Raw genomic sequence first — 18,055 nt, forward strand, 5'->3', positions numbered from 1 at the left:
GTTGACTTGACTGTGGTGAGAATCCTATTGTCAGTGAATCGGACTCTGATACTGCTGGCTGGGATCATTACTGTTGTCAGGGGAACATCTAAAAGGACCTTAGAATAGACTCTCCTGTATAAGAAGGGAGGGGTCTATTTTATTTGTAATTGCATTTTGTTAAAAGTATTGGATGTAAAAATGAGACTCTTCCTGATGAGGGGAAGGGATAGTTAGGGAGCTTGGGATCGACATGTGCACATTGCTGTATTTAAAATGGATAACCAACAAGGACCTACTGTATATAGGGAACTCTGCTCAATGTTATCGGGCATCCTGGAGGGGAGGGAAGTTTGGGGGAGAATGGATACATGTCTATGTATGGCTGAGTCCCTTTGCTGTTCACCTGAAACTGTCACATTGTCAATTGACTATACTCCAATACAAAATAAAAAGTTAAGGGAATTCCCTGGTAGTCCAATGGCCTAGACTCTAAGCTCCCAGTGCAGGGGGCCTGGGTTCAATCCCTGGTTGGGGAGCATGGATCCTGTATGCTGCAACTAAGAATTTGTGCAGCCAAATAAATAAATTTTTTAAGTTAAAAAAAAAAAATGAGACCCTTCTTGAGACTCTAGGAATTGGGATATTCTGCCTGGTTGATTTTATTTATTTTTAAAAATCAACTTTATTGAGGTATTATTTAAATACAATAAAATACATCTGTTTTGATCATCTTTGATGAATTTTCATAAATTCTGCACCATTGATTTTAATGAATCACAGGCCTGTTATACAGGTTAGGTTTCTGCTGGTGCTACAGTTCGATAAAATTTTAGTCTTCTGTTTATCAGTTTCATTTTCAGGGAACTTCCTGAAAGTAAACACCAAAAACTGTGTCAGGTCACAGGCTGCTAAATTAGAGACAAGTCTGGGCTTGCCTCATAGATTTCCTATTTGTTAGCAGCAACTCCAGAGAAGGCAATGGCACCCCACTCCAGTACTCTTACCTGGAAAATCCCATGGACGGAGGAGCCTGGTAGGCTGCAGTCCATGGGGTTGCTAAGAGTCGGACACGGCTGAGCGACTTCCCTTTCACTTTTCATTCTCTCGCATCGGAGAAGGAAATAGCAACCCACTCCAGTGTTCTTGCCAGGAGAATCCCAGGGAAGGGGGAGCCTGGTGGGCTTCCGTCTATGGGGTCGCACAGAGTCGGACACGACTGAAGCGACTTAGCAGCAGCAGCAGCAGCAACTCTGAGGATAACACACATATAGGGCACTGTTTGACAAACTTTGTCTCAGAGTGATTGAAGAAACACCCTGGGCTGACGGAAAACTCTATCTTCTAGAACTGCGGTCCTCAGCCTGTTAGAAACTGGGCTGCAGAGCAGGAGGTGAGCAGTGGGCAAGCAGTGGGCAAACAACTGAAGCTTCATCTGCCATTCCCCATTGCTCCCCATTGCTCCCATTACTGCCCGGACCATCTCCACCCCCCACCATGAAAAAATTGCCAAAAAGGTTGGGGACCGCTGTTCTAGAACCTCACCCTGCCCCCACCCTGAATTCCAGTCCAGTGTACTTTGCCATGCCCCTCCCCCCATCCTGTTTGTCAGGATGGGAGCCAGTGTGGGGCCCTGTGGTGTAGCCCAGGGAGTCCGGTACCCCAAATCTGCCATTAATCCCTCCCCGGTGGCCAAGATCTCACACTTTCTCAGTCAACATTTTAGTCTTATACAGAGAAAGGGAAGTGAATCAGGGAACTTCTTCACTTCAGTCCAGCAAATGATTCCTTTCTTCTTTATAAAAATTTTTGTTTATTTATTTGGCTGGCTCCAATCATTCTGGGAGCTTCCCTAGTGGCTCAGTGGTAAAGAATCTGCAAAACAGGAGATGCGGGTTCAACCCGTGGGTGGGGAAGATCCCCTGGAGGAAGAAATGGCAATCCACTCCAGTATTCTTGCTTGGGAAATTCCATGGACAGAGGAGCATGAGCTATAGTTCCTGGGGTCACAAAAGAGTTGGCTCGATTCAGAGAGTAAACAACAACAATCAGTCTGGGGTCCACCTGCTTGTATCCAACCTGAAGTTACCATCCTCCACACTGAGTTGGGGCAAGGGGCGGAGTGGGTCTTAGTTTCTGAGAAGTGTCTATCAGATTGCTCTGCACACCCTGCCCCATCGCTAGGCCTTTCCTTTGTTCCTGTATTCCCTCATTTCTTTGATGGGTAACTGTCTGAGCCTGCCCTTTGGGACTCATAGAAGGTCCGAGAAGTGAAGCCTTTTTCTTACAAACAAGAAATGAGGGGACACAGAAAGACTACTATATCTGGGAGGGCCATAGGATCCAGCTCAGTTTCAACAGCCCAGTCGTGTCCGACTCTTTGCTACCCCGTGGACTGTAGCCCACCAGGCTCCTCTGCCCATGGGATTTTCCAGGTCAGAATACTGGAGTGGGTTGCTATTTCCTTTTCTATGGGATCTTCCTGGCCCAGGAATCCAGGAATCCAGCCTGCCTCTCTTGCACTGGCAGGCGGATTCTTTACCACTGAGCCACCTGGGAAGCTCACACCAGTTTCAATAGTACCCATAATGAAAACAAGAACTGCCTTCTCTTTCCAAGCATCCCATCAAAAATCCTATAAATAAGTGGCGACTCAAATCAGTAAATATCTAAGAGAACATACAGCCGATGCAAATGGGGGAAAAAACAAGCAAACAAAGCTGTGTACTCTAAGTTTCACCTTAAGTCTGGAGAGAGATCTGTGGGTGAAAAAAATAGTAACAGGGAGGAGCACTGTTCAGTCTCTATATTTAAACCTTTTATTTTGGATTCTCAAGGGCTTCACCAGTGACATGACAGTTCCTTCCTAAATTTCAGCAACGATTATAATTTCCCAAACTGGGTGTCATAAAACTATATATTTGGTATATAAATTGGTATTTGGTTTACCCACATACCAATTTTGTTTGTTTGTTTATTGTGGTAAAAAAGAAAGTAACAAAAATTTCCATTTTAACCATTTTTAACTGTGTGGTGCAGTAATGTTAACTCTATGTACCTTGTTATGCAACAGGTCTCCAGAACTTTTTCATCTTGCAAAACTGAAATTCTATACCCATTGAACAACAACTCTTATTTTCCCCTTCCCTCTACCCTCTGACAACCACCGTCCTATTTTCTGTTTCTAAGAGTTTGACTACTCTATCAATAAAATAATAATAAAAAATGTTTATTACAAATTTTTGGCTGCATTGTGCAGTTTGCAGGATCTTAGTTCCTCAATCAGGGATCAAACTCATGCTCCCTGCAGGGGAAGGGAGGAGTCCTAACTACTGGACCACCAGAGAATTACCCTAAAGTAGTTTTCACTTTTATTTTAATATTTATGTATTTATATGGCTGGGTTGGGTCTTAGTTGTGGCACGTGGGATCTTTGATCTTCACTGAGGCATGCAAACTCTTAGTTGTGGTATGTGGGAACTACTTCACTGACCAGGGATTGAACCTGGCCCTGTGTTGGGAACGAGGAGCCTTAGCCACTGGACCATTAGCGAAGTCTCCACCAAGGTAATTTTAAAACCAAAACACCTCAAGACTGAATTTTCTGGAAAACACACTCTTGAAATACTGTCAAAGGATAGTATGGTTTCACAGTAAGACTTTGATCTTTTTGCATGTATTATTAAGAATGTGTTAAGGGGACAAGGTGAAATACACTTAGAGGCATATAAAAATATAGTAGATATTAGATCTAAATATTTCCTTTGTTTTATCTGATTACCTGGGTTTTGTTTAGTTGCTCAGGTTAACTTTACATTAATACACTGATAATCGGGAGCAAGTTAAACTCAGCAACTATAATATATAATGTACAGTTGTCCTTCAGAATTAGCAAGATATGAATGAAAGTGACATAATACTGCTTGTCATTCAGGAACTATATTTCTGGACTGAATGGCCACTTTAGAACTCTCTAGAAGAAAAGCAGTCTAGTAGTTTGGCCCACTTGACAAATGTATCTCTGAAGAGAAGAGCTGCCTCTGGCCTGAAGACCTTATTCATTAAGAATATCTTGCTTATGCTTCTCAAACTATAATTTGTTCACTAATTTATCATCAGATATTTGAAAAGTGTTAGTTGCTCTGTCGTGTCTGACTCTATGTGATGCCATTGACTGCAGCCCACCAGGCTCCTCTGTCCATGGAATTCTTCAGGCAAGAATACTGGAGTGAATAGCCATTCCCTTTTGCGGGAGTTCTTCCCAACTCATGGATCGAACCTGGGTCTCCTGCATTGCAGGCAGGTGCTTTACCATCTGAGCCGCCAGGGAAGCTCCTCATTAGATATTTATTGAGTGCCTATGGGCTTCCCTGGTGGCTCAGATGGTAAAGCACCTGCCTGCAATGCGGGAGACCTGGGTTCAATTCCTGGGTCGGGAAGATCCCCTGGAGAAGGAAATGGCAATCCACCCCAGCACTCTTGCCTGGAAAATCCCATGGATGGAGGAGCCTGGTAGGCTGCAGTCCATGGGGTTGCAAAGAGTCGGACATGACTGAGTGACTTCACTTTCACTTTCCTTTATAGATGCATGGCACTGTGGTAAGTTCTGGGGAAATAGTAATGAGTAAATTCAACATAAAGTTGCTCTTTTTATTATAATTTTGCTCCCTCCCCCTGCCACAAATACTTTATTAGAGAAAAAAATATATACTGAGGAGCTAACAAGAATATTTTGATCACTTGTCGGCCACTCATTTTTCCACTCAACAAACAAGCTGTTATTTATGGTCTGCTTTTGTGCTCCCTCAAATGCCTATGTTGAAACCCCTAAGCTCCAATGTAATGGCTTGGAGACAGGGTCTTTGGGAGGTAATAAGGGTAAGATGAAGTACCCTCATGACGGGATTAGTACCCTTATAAAAAGAGACACCAGAATGTTGAATTACTTGCTCCCTCTCTATGCCATGTGAGGACACAGTGGGAATGTGACTGTCTGTAAGCCAGGAAAAGAGCCCTCACCAGAAACTAAACTTCTTGATGATGGAGTCTGTCTCCAGAATTGTGAGAAAATAAATTTCTGCTTAAGCCACACAGTGTATGGTGTTATGATGTGACAGCGCTAGCAAATTGACACACATGTATTGAGCTGAAGGACTGATGCTGAAGCTCCAATACTTTGGACACTGATTCAAAGAACCGACACATCAGAAAAGACCCTGATGCTGGGAAAGATTGAGGGCAGGAGGAGAAGGGGACGACAGAAGACGAGATGCTTGGATGGCATCACCAACTCAATGGACATGAGTCTGAGCAAGCTCTGGGAGAGGGTGATGGACAAGGAAGCCTGGTATGCTGCAGTCCATGGGGTTGCAAAGAGTCGGACACAACTGAGCAAGTGAACAATGACTACTGAGCTTATAGTAAGGCCCTCTGAATATAACCCTTGCCTTTAAGGAACTCCCAATCTCATGAGTATCAGAAATATAAACAAAGGAATACAGTATGGTAGCTGTAGCAATTGGAGGTGTGGTCTAGAGATAGTGTGGTCTAGTGATATAAAGGGTGATTGACTCTGGTTCGATGGCTCAAACAAGAAGTCTTCTCAGAGAAATTATGAAATTTATTACAAGGGGAGGTAAGGTGCCACTACCAGGCTGCTCTGGAATGTGTACATTATACCACTAACACAACCACAATGTGCCAGTTCCTCCACATCTTCTCTGCACCAGCTAAGAAATTTTAATAGACTGATTCACAAAATATTTACTGAGAGCTTACATTATATCAGACATTGTGTTAAGATAGAAAAATGAAACATCATTATAGAGTTCAAATGAATGATGTAATTACTATACTTGCACATGTTTTATATGTGGGCTTTATTATTCATTTCTCTCGATTCTTAGTTCAGTTCAGTTACTCAGTCATGTATGACTCTTCACGACCCCGTGGACCACAGCAAGTCAGGCCTCCCTGTCCATATTTATGTTATTGTGCACCTCCTGTTATAGGCTGAATGTTTGTGGCCCCTGTGAAATGGAGTATTTCCTGCCATATCAATAAACAAGGAAGTCACAGCAATCAGCGATTCCAAATGTGAATTTCTGAGCCTGAAGGCGTCCAGGAAAAACAATGTCTGCTATCTGGCAGCCATCAGCCTCTCCCCACGGTTAGCAGTGGCCCTAGATAGCTGAGATGCATATAAAAGGAATGATTTCAGTAAGACCAGACTCTTGCATCTTTCTATACACAGAAAAGCGCTAAATGCTAAATTCCTCAACTTGAAATATCTGGTTTTCCTTAATTAACTGTAACCTTTTGATATTCAGACCACCTACCACTTGTTGCAAACTTCTACTTAACCTGACTTCCCCACCCCCAACAGTTCCCTCAGGGTCACTTGAGATGCTATCTCTGGAGCTTGAAGTCTTAAAAATTCCCACCAAATGAAACAACACTCAACATCTAGGTTGTGACTTTTTTCAGTCTGCACTCCCAAAATTCCTGTTGCAGTCCTAACCCTGTATGTGATGGTACTTGAAGGTGGATCTGTGCAGGTAATGAGGTTTAGATGAGGTCATGAGCAGATTAGTACTCTTATGAGGAGACGAAGAGACCAGAGCGCATTGTCTCTGCCATGTGAGGATACAGCAAGAAGGGGCCATCAACAAGCCAGAAAGATGGCCCTCAGCCAGAACCGAATCTGCTGACACCTGTGTTTGAATTTCCCAGCCTCCAGAACTGTAAGAAATAGATGTCGGTTATTTAAGCCACCCAGCCTATACGGTTAGTGGCTTCCCTAGTGGCTCAGATGGTAAAGAATGAGCCTGTAATGCAGGAGGCCTGGGTTCGATCCCTCAGTGGGGAAGATCCCTTGGAGAGGGAAATGGCAACCCACTCTGGTATTCTTGCCTGGAGAATTCCATGGACAGAGAAGCCTGATGGGCTGCAGTCCATGGGGTCTCAAAAGAGTCAGACACAACTAAAGTGACTTAGCACACGCGCACATACACACATATATATTTTTCCATTATGGTCTATCATCAGTTCAGTTCAGTTCAGTGGCTCAGTCATGTCCGACTCTTTTCGACCCCATGAATTGCAGCACGCCAGGCCTCCCTGTCCATCGCCAACTCCTGGAGTTCACTCAGATTCATGTCCATCGATATTGAATATAGTTCTCTGTGCTATACAGTAGGACCTTGTTGTTTTTCTATTTTATATAAAATAGTTTGTATCTGTTGATCCCAAACTCCAAATTTATCCTTCCCCCACCTTATCTCCCCTTTGGCAAACTTAAGTTTGTTTTCTACATCTGTGAGTCTGTTTTCTAAATTACTTCCTTTGTATCGTGTTTTAGATTTCACATAAGTGGTAATCATATGGTATAAGTGATATCACATATAAGTGATATCACATATAAGTGATGTCATTTTTCTTTTTCTCTGATTTATGATAATCTCTAGGTTCATCCATGTTGCTGCAAATGGCATTCTTTCATTCTTTTTTTAACAGCCTATGGTATTTTCTTATAGTCAGCTAAGTTGAACAAGACACTTATTTACTGAGGTATTGTTACAAACTTACACTTCTGCTTAGTTTCATAAAGACTTAGCCAGATTACAGGGGTTTAATGTTTTTATCACTCTTATGAACTTTATGTGATAAAAACATTATGTCTTTATATTACCAATAACTATGATAGTATAGACAGCAGAAATATCTACCGAGTACTTACCATGTGCCACTGTTTTGGATGTTGTCTTAAGATGCACGTTAAGATGTTGGTAAGTTAGTGGTGTGTACTTGCACTCAAATAATTTATATTCTGGAGAAGGGACACACTCAAAAAAAAAAAAAAGAAAGAAAGAAAATAAACATATACACCAATTTCAAATTCTAATAGTAGTTAAGCAGAAACTATTGAAGGAGGAAACAGAACAGGCTCTATCTTGAAAGCAGGGCTCCGTGTTGGGCCAGACTGTGGACTTTCAGCTATATGCCTAGTATCTATGGAAACGACTAACCAACTGGAAAACCAGGCCCCTGGAAGGAAGAGCCCCAGGGCTCTCCATTGCCTAAAAGAATACTCTAGTTATCTATGTAACCGAATAGAATCATACATTGTCCTATGCTTATTGGGGTATGACCACAGGCCTATTGATAATTGTCCACTGTTAACTACCTAGGCTTAAGGCATATGAATCACGGGTTAACTTTGATTGTATCTTTCTTTTTCCTTTGTTCAGACTAGTTTCAGGGAAACAGACACTTAGGGTCGGAAAAGGCAATGGCACCCCACTCCAGTACTCTTGCCTGGAAAATCCCATGGGCAGAGGAGCCTGGTAGGGTGCAGTCCATGGGGTCGCTAAGAGTCTGACATGACTGAGCAACTTCACTTTCACTTTTCACTTTCATGCATTGGAGAAGGAAATGGCAACCCACTCCAGTGTTGTTGCCTGGAGAATCCCAGGGATTGGGGAGCCTGGTGGGCTGCGGTCTATGGGGTTGGACAGAGTCGGACACGACTGAAATGACTTAGCAGCAGTAGCAGCAGCATACACTTAGGGTATATAAGGTTTTCATAAAAACTGGTTGAGTTTCTTGGCTAAGGAGACTGCCTTGGGCCCGCTGGTGTAATAAACTGCACTCCACTATCTGCATTGTCCTGAGTGAGTTTGTTTCCCCAAACACGTGGCTACAACACTATAATAGGATATAGACAAAAGAGGGAAATGACTGGCTAGAATTATGAGGAAAATCCTTTATGAGAAGATGACAGTTGAGCTGGGAGTTTAATGACTAGAAGGCAACCATGTCAAATCCTGGAAAGGGCTTTTCAAACAGAAGGAACAGGAAGTGCTGAGGTGCAGGAACCACTAATCCTGGTTTGCTTAATTAATTCGAAGACCAGCGTAGCTGAAATGTAGGGATTAAGGAATTGAGTATAGATGAAATCGGAGAAATAGGCAGGGGCCAGATCATGAGGGACTTTGGAAGGGAATGGAAAGCCATTTAGATTTTATCCAAGTAATAGTGAGAAGCCCTTGGAGCATTTTAAGCTGTGGGTAGAGAGAGGGGCATGATTAGAGTTATGTTTGTGAAGATTTCTCTGTCGGTTCTTTTGATGCTGGTTCAACAATGTAAGTGGAGAGAGGCTAATTAGATATTTACTATAGGGATCCAGGAAAGATATGATAGTTTAGACTAAAATTATGATTATTACTAAAAGTATGATTATTACTAATCATAGAGATGGTGAGAAATTGATAGATTTGAATACATTTTGATGACTTGCTGATGAATCCATCAGAATTTCAGACTTTCTAATTCTGTACATCTGGGGAGGGCCAAGAAAAGTGCAATTATACCAAGTAACCCAGGTGGTTCTGATGAATGTATACTAGATGTATACTGGGAAAATACAGTGGTAAACGACTGAGAATATACTTGGTGTTTCTTTCAAGGAACAAGAAAAATGATTTTTTAAAAAAGAAATTATTGTCATATGTTTGAGAAATAGACAGGCTTTTCATTTGGTAAACTGATTCCAAATTTTGAGGAAAGTTAATGAAAAACTGCCATGGCAAAAATGAATATCACTTCATGTTTCTAAAAGGCCAGTCTTGTTTTGACTTGCCATCCCTCTTTTTCATAGATATTTAAAAAATCTTTTACCTCATCTTCCTAGACCTCAGCTTTTCTATCAACTTTTCTTGGCTAGTACCTCTGTGGTTGGCATTAATATTATATCCTAAAATCCAGTTCTTTTCTACTTGAAATCGCCCTTTTCCAATGTCTTGAAATTGTTGTTGTTGTTCAGTTGCTAAGTCCTGTCTGACTCTTTGCAACCCCACGGACTGCAGTGCACCAGCCTCTTATGTGCTTCACCGTCTTCCAGTTTGCTCAGATTTATGTCTACTGAGTTGGTGATGCTGTCTAACCATCTCACCCTCTGCTGGCCCCTTCTCCTTTTGCCTCCAATCTTGTCCAGCATCAGGGTCTTTTCCAATGAGTTGACTCATCAGGTGGCCAAAGTATTGGAGCTTCAGCATTAGTCTTTCCAATGAATTTGCAGGGTTGATTTCCTTTAGGATTGACTGGTTTGATCTCCTTGCTGTCCAAGGGGGTGGCCATGACTTGCTGGAGCAAATGAGATGAGTGGAAATGACCTGTGTAATACACTCTCCTGTCCCTTATGGTGAGGAGTGGCTGGGGAGGTGATATGCAAGAACCGTGAGATCAAAGCAAGCTGGAATTCTGAGGCTGGAGAACTGCCAAGATTTAGTTCTTGCCAAGGTCAAGAACTGCCAAGATTCAGTTCTTGCCAAGGCCAAGAACTGCTGAGATTCAACTGCCAAGGTCAGTAGACTTTGGGTGAAGACTGAGATTGGGGGTTATTTGTAATCAAAGCATGGAAGCATGACCTAATCTATCTTGACCAATCTGTTTCAACTTCATTGTGCCTTTCTTTCTGACTGCACCATGCAGGATCTTAGTTCCCTGCTGCCACTGCTACTGCTAAGTCGCTTCAGTCGTGTCCGACTCTGTGCGGCCCCGTAGACGGCAGTCCACCAGGCTCCCCCATCCCTGGGATTCTCCAGGCAACAACACTGGAGTGGGTTGCCATTTCCTTCTCCAATGCATGAAAGTGAAAAGTGAAAGTGAAGTTGCTCAGTCGTGTCCGACCCTCAGCGACCCCATGGACTTCAGCCTACCAGGCTCCTCTATCCATGGGATTTTCCAGGCAAGAGTACTGGAGTGGGGTGCCATTGCCTTCTCCTCTTAGTTCCTTAACCAGGGATCAAATCCATGTCCTCTGCAGTGGAAACAGAAGTCTTAACCACTGAACAGCCAGGGAAGTCCCCATTTTACCTTAAATGGCTGCTTTGGGACAATAATTTTCCCTCATCAAGACCCATGCATGGCCTTCTCTGAAGCCTGCAGGATTAAGATATCAGATGTTCTAAACCTAAGGTAAAAACTTAATATTTCTTAGGTTTGGGATCTCAGACATAGGTGAGTCTCTGTCACAGTGAAAAGAAAAAAAGAGGAATGAGTTTTACTTTCTTTTCTTTTCCGAGAACAAAAAAAGATAAAGGAAACAGTGAGCAGACTTGGTCACTTCTAGTTTTTACTTTAACTATTCCTAATCTGTAGACTGTAACTAAATTTGCTTTTCTCAAAATTAACCTACTATGTAAATTACATCCTGCATCTATCACTCCCTAACTCTGCATGAGCTACATTCTGTGCCTATTATTGACTCTATGCTAATTACATCCTGTACCTGGTGCTTACCTTTACCACAGCCCACCCTTTGTAGTTTTCTATTTGCATTTTAGAAAAAAGGCCATAGTACAATAAACCAGGACAAATGGACTCAATGACTGGGCTACTGGACTGCCAGGCCCAATTACCAGGCTACCAGATGCTAGCTATGACTGTTTTGAAACAAAGCAGGAAGAATGCAAGACCTTTTTTTACTGTGAGCCCTAAGACTATGAGACCCAGGTTATATAAAGTCTCTCGGTTCCCCTAGCAGGGGATTGGAGATGGGGGAGTGGGGGAGAGCAAGTTCTTGAGGCTCTAGCCTGCTGTTTCCCCTCGGGCTGGCTGAGGATTGAAGCCATTCTATTTCTTCTAAACTCTGTCTCCATATTTTTTATTCAGCTTCAGTGTACAGAGAAAGCCGATATTTTTGCAGCAACACCTCTGTTATATTTTACCTTATTTACTTCAATAACTATAACCTAAGTGATAAAGGTTAAGTCTTCCCAAACAATTCTGGGTTCCCAATATCTTTCACGATGTCACTCAGAAAACAGTCAATCACAGATAATGCCCTTAAGACCTGTGTTCTGGCCTGTGCTTCTTGTGAAGAATCCAAAAAACTTTCTTATGTTTTAGCATATTCTGAACTGGAGCTACAGCCACCCAAAGCTTATTATGTATTTAGCAGGGAGGAGGATACACAACATTCATCTTCGTCTGGCTTTTTAAATTTCAGTGGAGCCCCTTGGAAGCAGAACCAATAATATAATTCCCATGGTGCTTAGCATTACCTTGACTTAAACCAGGATTTCTCAACCTCACTACTACTGACATTTTGGGCACGGAAATTCTTGTTGTGAGGGACTGTCCCGTGTATCGTGGAACGTTGAGTAGCATCCGTGGCCTTGACCCACATCCTGGGCAATAGCACATCCCCGTTATGACAACCCCCAATGCCTTTAGACGTTGTCAAATGTTCCGAGAGGCACAATTGCCTCTGACCAGGAACTACTGGCCTAAACGAAGGTGTATTTCTGCGATAGATATTGTTGAATGATGACAATTTAAAAATATCAGGTTTAAAAGCATGAAAAGGGTATTAAATGTAAAACATTATCAAGATCCGTATTTAAGAACAGTCACAGTAGAGGGCTTTCCTGGTGGCTCAGTGGTAAAGAATCTGCTTGCCCATGCAGAAGACGTAGGTTCAATCCCTGATCAAGGAAGATCCCACAAGCAGTGGAGCAACAAAACTCGTGTGCAACTATTAAGCTTGTGCTCTAGAGCCTGTGCTCTAAAAGAAGCCACCACAATGAGAAGAAACCTGTGCACTGCAACCAGACCCATGGACTGTAGCCCGCCAGGCTCTTCTGTCCATGAGATTTTCCAGGCAAGAATACTGGAGTGGGTTGCCATTTCCTTCTCCAGAGAATCTTCCCAACCCAGGTCTCCTGCCCTGCAGGGAGACTCTTTACCAACTGAGTTATCAGAGAAGCCCATAGAGTAGCTTGGCTCCCCATAACTAGAGAAAAGTCCTTGAAGCAATGAAGACCCAGCATAGCCAAAAAAAAAAAAAAAACGTACACTGTAGATATTTTAATGAAAGCAATGGTCCTGCCATTCTTTATTTCTCACAATAATACATATTTACAGAAGAAAAAGAATTGTATGTTTTAAATTCTGATCATTATACAGAGTTTTTGCAGTTGAATAAAAGGATGAATCTCTTAGTGACCTTTAAAAGTAACTTCAATGCTAATCGAAGGTACTAATTATATGCTAAACACATTTAATAACTGTTGTTAAGCTCACTTGAAAACACAAGACATATAGCACCCAGTAAAAGTAATAAAGCAATATCATTTGAACTAAGACCTTTTCAGAGATCTGACTTAGAAGTATCTTCATCATAGACTCGCAATCCAATTTCTCAACATACATTTTAGAAACTTGGGAGAAAAAACACGTTAAAGGAAAATCTCCATAGCTTTTTGTAGGATTTAAAGACTTTAGCCTTTTAAGAATCACATGTGAATCAGTTTTTCCCTCAAAAGGCCTTGAAACATTAAAAAAAAAAGGAACAAGATTTTTGTTATTAATCAAAAGCTTCAAATACTGGTTTTCATTTTTTTAAAACAATGTCATAAATTTTTTTAATAAAAGTTAAAGGCACAGTGAAACAATGAATAAGAGTTGCACATCACTATTTTAGAACTCAAAATATGCAAAAGATAAAATAATTTCGGCGGCCAGCACCTCATTTGTCCTGTAGGGGGCAAACTTCGGGAAATAGTGAAGGAAGGGAAGCCTGGAGAGCCGCACTCCATGGGGTGGCAGAGTCAGACGTAAACCAGCGGCTGAACAAGGGGGTAAACTTATCATAAGAGGAACCAAAAGACAGGAGGCAGAATTGCTGTACTGAGGTTTAACAGTGGCAGGTGACTTAAAGCTTTACTCACAATACAGTTTTTAAGTTTGGAAGTTTTTTCATGTTTTACAGATTTAAGGATACCTTTGTATTGCTCAGAATTAACCAAAATTTATTTTCTGGTTAGTAAGTATTCATACTCGGAAATATATTCTTTTATTTTTCAGGGATGAGATTTTTCAATCTAATGATTATCTCTGGGAAGTTCCTCTCCTTTTGTCTTTGTTGCCCAGTAGGTTCTGCTTTATTGGATAACCCATCCAAACTGCAGGAAGAGATGTCGTATCTCTGGGAAGTTCCTCTCCTTTTGTCTTTGTTGCCCAGTAGGTTCTGCTTTATTGGATAACCCATCCAAACTGCAGGAAGAGATGTCGTGAAACTTCAAATCTGTTGTCAGTTGTTAGCAACTGTGAAAAGCAAGCTTGGAGCCAGTATCTAAAATAGGAGGAAGTGACTTCCCTGGCGGTAGCTAAGACTCTGTGCTCTCAATGCAGAGGGCCCAGGTTTGATCCTTGGTCAGGGAGCTAGATCCCACATTCTGCAACTAAGAGTTCGAATGTTGCAACTAGAGAGTCTGTGTGCTGCGGCTAAGACCCAGTGCAGCCAAATAAGTTAAAGGAAAAAAGCAAAAGGGAGGAAAGAAAGCCTGTAGATTTCATCCAGGTTTATGCTTTTTTCTCATCATCTTGTTGTGGATGGTAGAATAGTAAACCAGGTTTTGAAGAAGTAATGGAAAATTTACTACAGAAAATTTAGGGGAACGTGACTATGACTACATTTATAAACAAAGAAGTTTACAAACAGTTACAATTAAGAAACTAACTATAATCAAAAAATGTTTTATCCTCATGAGTTGAAATCACTAGTCTTTATAACTTCTTTGCTTGCTTTCAAGATGGAAATATTCCATATCCAGACTTGTTGTTAAAGAGCCAAATATGAAAAATGGAACCATCAAAGGAGTGGTGGCAAGCACTAAGCATATAGTTACTTGAAGAACTAAAGACTAGATGGAGGGTAGAAGGGAGAGAGTATTGTAGATTACACCAGTATATTCTGAGCCATGTGGCTTATGGGATTTTAGTTTCCCAAACAGGAATTGAACAAGGTTCCCTGGCAGTGGAAGCACAGAATCCTAAGCACTGGACCACCAGAGAATTGCCTGAAAACGTTGATATCATACAACTTTATTTATTTATTTTTTAGTACAACTTTAAAAATAGAAGATTGGGGAGAACAAATGAAAAACATTTTTAATTGTTCCAGCTATCATAATGGTAGTGGTTTATTAGTATTATTATTTTGAGACTGTTGCATTTGTAAGGCAGTTGAAGAAAACAAACAACTGTGGGATATTCTTATGTCCTTGAAAATCTGGACTCTCAGTACAGAAAAATAAAAGACACAACTGTAATAGAAAGGATTAGGCAAAAACCTTGCAGTACTTAATTTGATTTGGAAATATCAAAATAACTCATAAAGTGTTCTATCTTAGAGGAAAAAAAAGGTATTTCTTAGCTCTCTCCTAGAAACAATAATCAATCTAGCGACAACAAATCTGACAGTCCCAAATATGGTTTTGAAGCACTGTTTCTCACTGAAGGAACCAAGCTTCTTAAGAGAAATGGCCGATTCCAGATCTGGTGCAAAAACATACAAGTTGAGCCTGGAGACTTGTCACAGGAGACTACAGGAAGCCATTAAAGACTGCTAGAGTAGTGTCGAAAGGACTCAGAGTCAACTTGATAAGGCTCCCAATGACCAAAAACAGGACAATTTGAGCTTTAATAGGGCAATACTCAACATGGATTAAAGTCCATCAAGTATGTTTAAATCCATGAGTTCACTACACTTAAAAAAGTGATGTACAGAAGATGATAGAAAACAAGTTTATAAGCCTGAAAATTGATAAATCAAGGAGAAGATTCAAGTATTTATTTTTCTTTTCCTCTATGAACTTGACCACTGGTTAAACAAACAGTAGACAGGGGGAACATCTCTTTATATATAAAAATGTTCCAACTAATAAATGAAAAAGAAATGACAGAAACTCTAACCCACAACAAATCAGTGGATCTAGGCATATCCATTTCAGCTGACATCAGAAAAAGAGCAAACCAGACATTCTCTGCCCTCTGTTGAAATAATACACCATGATCTATATAGTCTGGTCAAAAGGTTGAACCTGAGTCTGCTCAAACCTCTGGATCCATGTATCATATCCAGATGACAGAAGAACATGCTGAATTGAGCCATGAGTATGCTATTAACAAAATACAGATAGTTGGGTATGTATAAGACCAGGTTCTTCAACAGATAAATTTTAAGGGAAAGAAAGAAGGGGGAACCCATATATTAAAAAGAGACATTAAGAGATATAGCTAACAAAGTAATTTTAAGTGAGTAAGATTAAAAACTAGTATTAAAAAAAAAAACTAGTATAGAGATACAGACTTGGGGGATAAACTAAGAAATACAAGGAAGTGAGTACTGTTAAAATCAATGTAGTGGTTACTTCTGCGGGGCTGGGGAAGAGGGTTGTTAACTTTGACAGGACACAGAGGACATCCAAGGTGACTGGCAGAGTTCTAAAACACTGTTTCCTTACAATAATGAAATAAGCTATACGTCTTTTGTTTGGTTTTCAGTATTTGTTTAATTTTTCTAAAAGATAAAACTAAGAAAAAAAAAATCAAAGCCCTTAGGATTTTCCACTAAAAATTATGGATGGGAATACTTCTGCTGTAAATCTCAGCTGATGGTTCTTAAGAAGTTGCCTATATTATAGAAATATTTCTAAATAATAAGCTACAAATATTTGAAAAATATAATATTAAATTCTTATATGTGCATAGTTATAAAAAGTCAAAGCACTAAGTATACATTCCTAACATGAAATTACAGTATTGTTACAGTATTATGTTATAGATTTGGTTAAATGATCATTGTTGACTTCCAAAATTTTCCTTTCCTACTCCCATACAAGGTTATGGGTATCATTCTATTAGTTGTTAGAACATGAGCACTGGAACAGATCTCACATTTCCTTGAGTATCCACACTTTGTTTCACTCTCCATAGAACAAAGATTAATTATCTTGTCCAATCATAAGAGTAGTTATCAGTATGTAACATTACACACAATGTCATCCGATTTGCAAATAAATATCCTTCACCCACATACTAAGCCTTATATTCTCTTTCATGTATTAATGGCAGATGGAGACTTTTTTTGCTGTTAAGTGTCTCAGAAACGAAAGAACATAAAACAGACCTAAGTCATCAAAGTGAAAGCAGTTTTAAAATGCAATACAACAATAAACATGGACAAACATATAATGTATTGTACTCTTTTCTGCTCATCAGACATTGACAGCTTCCCTACAATTTTTCAAGCAGCATCTTAAAAAAAATGGTGCAACTGTACGATACCCTCTTTTCTTTTAATACAGTTATGCGGTATTCGAGTGATTCACGTATTCCAGAAGTGACCGGTCTAAGACCCTTTGGATAAGAGCTTCCTCAATTATATTGAAATCCTACAATAAAGAAAAAAAATTAGAAACATACAGTCAGACATGACAGTTTTCAGCAACTGGCGGACGAATGTTAAGACAATGCCTCATTTTGCCAAATAAAATGAATTCAATCCCCAAGTTTCCATACACACACACAAAAAACTCATAGAACCCAAGACTTTTGCTCTGGGGCTTGTGCATTTTCTATTTCATTTTCACTGTCTATCAGTTAACTAGCTATCATTATTTATAAAATAATCTTGATCTGGAATTTAAAGTTTTTTTATCTGATCTAACTATAATAGTTTTTAGCCAATATTACAAATCTGGGTCAGAGTGCTATGCTCCACATAAACATATAATATGGAGTGAAGTTAACACACTCTCATATGATTCACCATTCCCAGCAGTACTACTGAATATCTAGTTCTGAAAAAAAAACTGTTGGAAACAAAACGCTCTTTCTCCTTGCCTCCTTAAGTCAAAACTGAATTCAAAACTTTAGGTCAGCACATTCTCTAAGTAAAACAAAAACTAAGAGCCCCATCTTCTGCAACCCATCTCCTCTTCACCAGTAAACTAAGAAAATAAAATCTTTATTGGAAGTTCACTCTAAAACACAAAAGCAAACAAATAAAGCCCACAAGAAAGTCATAAAACAGAGCAGAGCACAATATTTGGACTTAATGCCAGGTTGCTGTTCAGTAGGTAAGTCATGTCCAACTCTTTGCAACCCCATGGATGACAGCATGCCCGGCTTTCCTGTCCTTCACTATCTCCTGGAGTCTGCTCAAACTTCATGTCCATTGAGTTGGTGATGCCATCCAACCATTTCATCCTCTGTCTCCCTTTCTCCT

At 40.4% G+C, this 18,055-nt stretch overlaps 1 protein-coding gene and 2 long non-coding RNA genes across 3 annotated transcripts in view; 1 reads left to right on the plus strand and 2 right to left on the minus strand.

Annotated features, from left to right (window-relative positions):
- Window positions 1-617: 617 nt before the first annotated feature.
- Window positions 618-9,513, minus strand: LOC138428307 (uncharacterized). The gene is made up of 3 exons (XR_011252378.1): window positions 7,718-9,513; window positions 987-1,232; window positions 618-850 (listed from the first exon to the last, which is right to left on the minus strand). It is a non-coding gene; the product is annotated as an uncharacterized lncRNA (long non-coding RNA).
- A 3,321-nt stretch (window positions 9,514-12,834) lies between these two features.
- On the plus strand, window positions 12,835-16,116 carry LOC138428308 (uncharacterized). The gene is made up of 2 exons (XR_011252379.1): window positions 12,835-13,917; window positions 14,009-16,116. It is a non-coding gene; the product is annotated as an uncharacterized lncRNA (long non-coding RNA).
- Window positions 14,859-18,055, minus strand: part of RNF125 (ring finger protein 125) — a 45,118-nt gene continuing 41,921 nt past the window's right edge. The window contains exon 6 of the mRNA XM_069568945.1: window positions 14,859-17,219. Coding sequence (XP_069425046.1) covers window positions 17,133-17,219 — 87 coding nt within the window. The 3' untranslated portion in view covers window positions 14,859-17,132. The remainder of the gene's footprint in view (window positions 17,220-18,055) is intronic.

Source organism: Ovis canadensis, chromosome 23 (assembly GCF_042477335.2).
Source record: "Ovis canadensis isolate MfBH-ARS-UI-01 breed Bighorn chromosome 23, ARS-UI_OviCan_v2, whole genome shotgun sequence".
Lineage (NCBI taxonomy): Eukaryota > Metazoa > Chordata > Mammalia > Artiodactyla > Bovidae > Ovis > Ovis canadensis.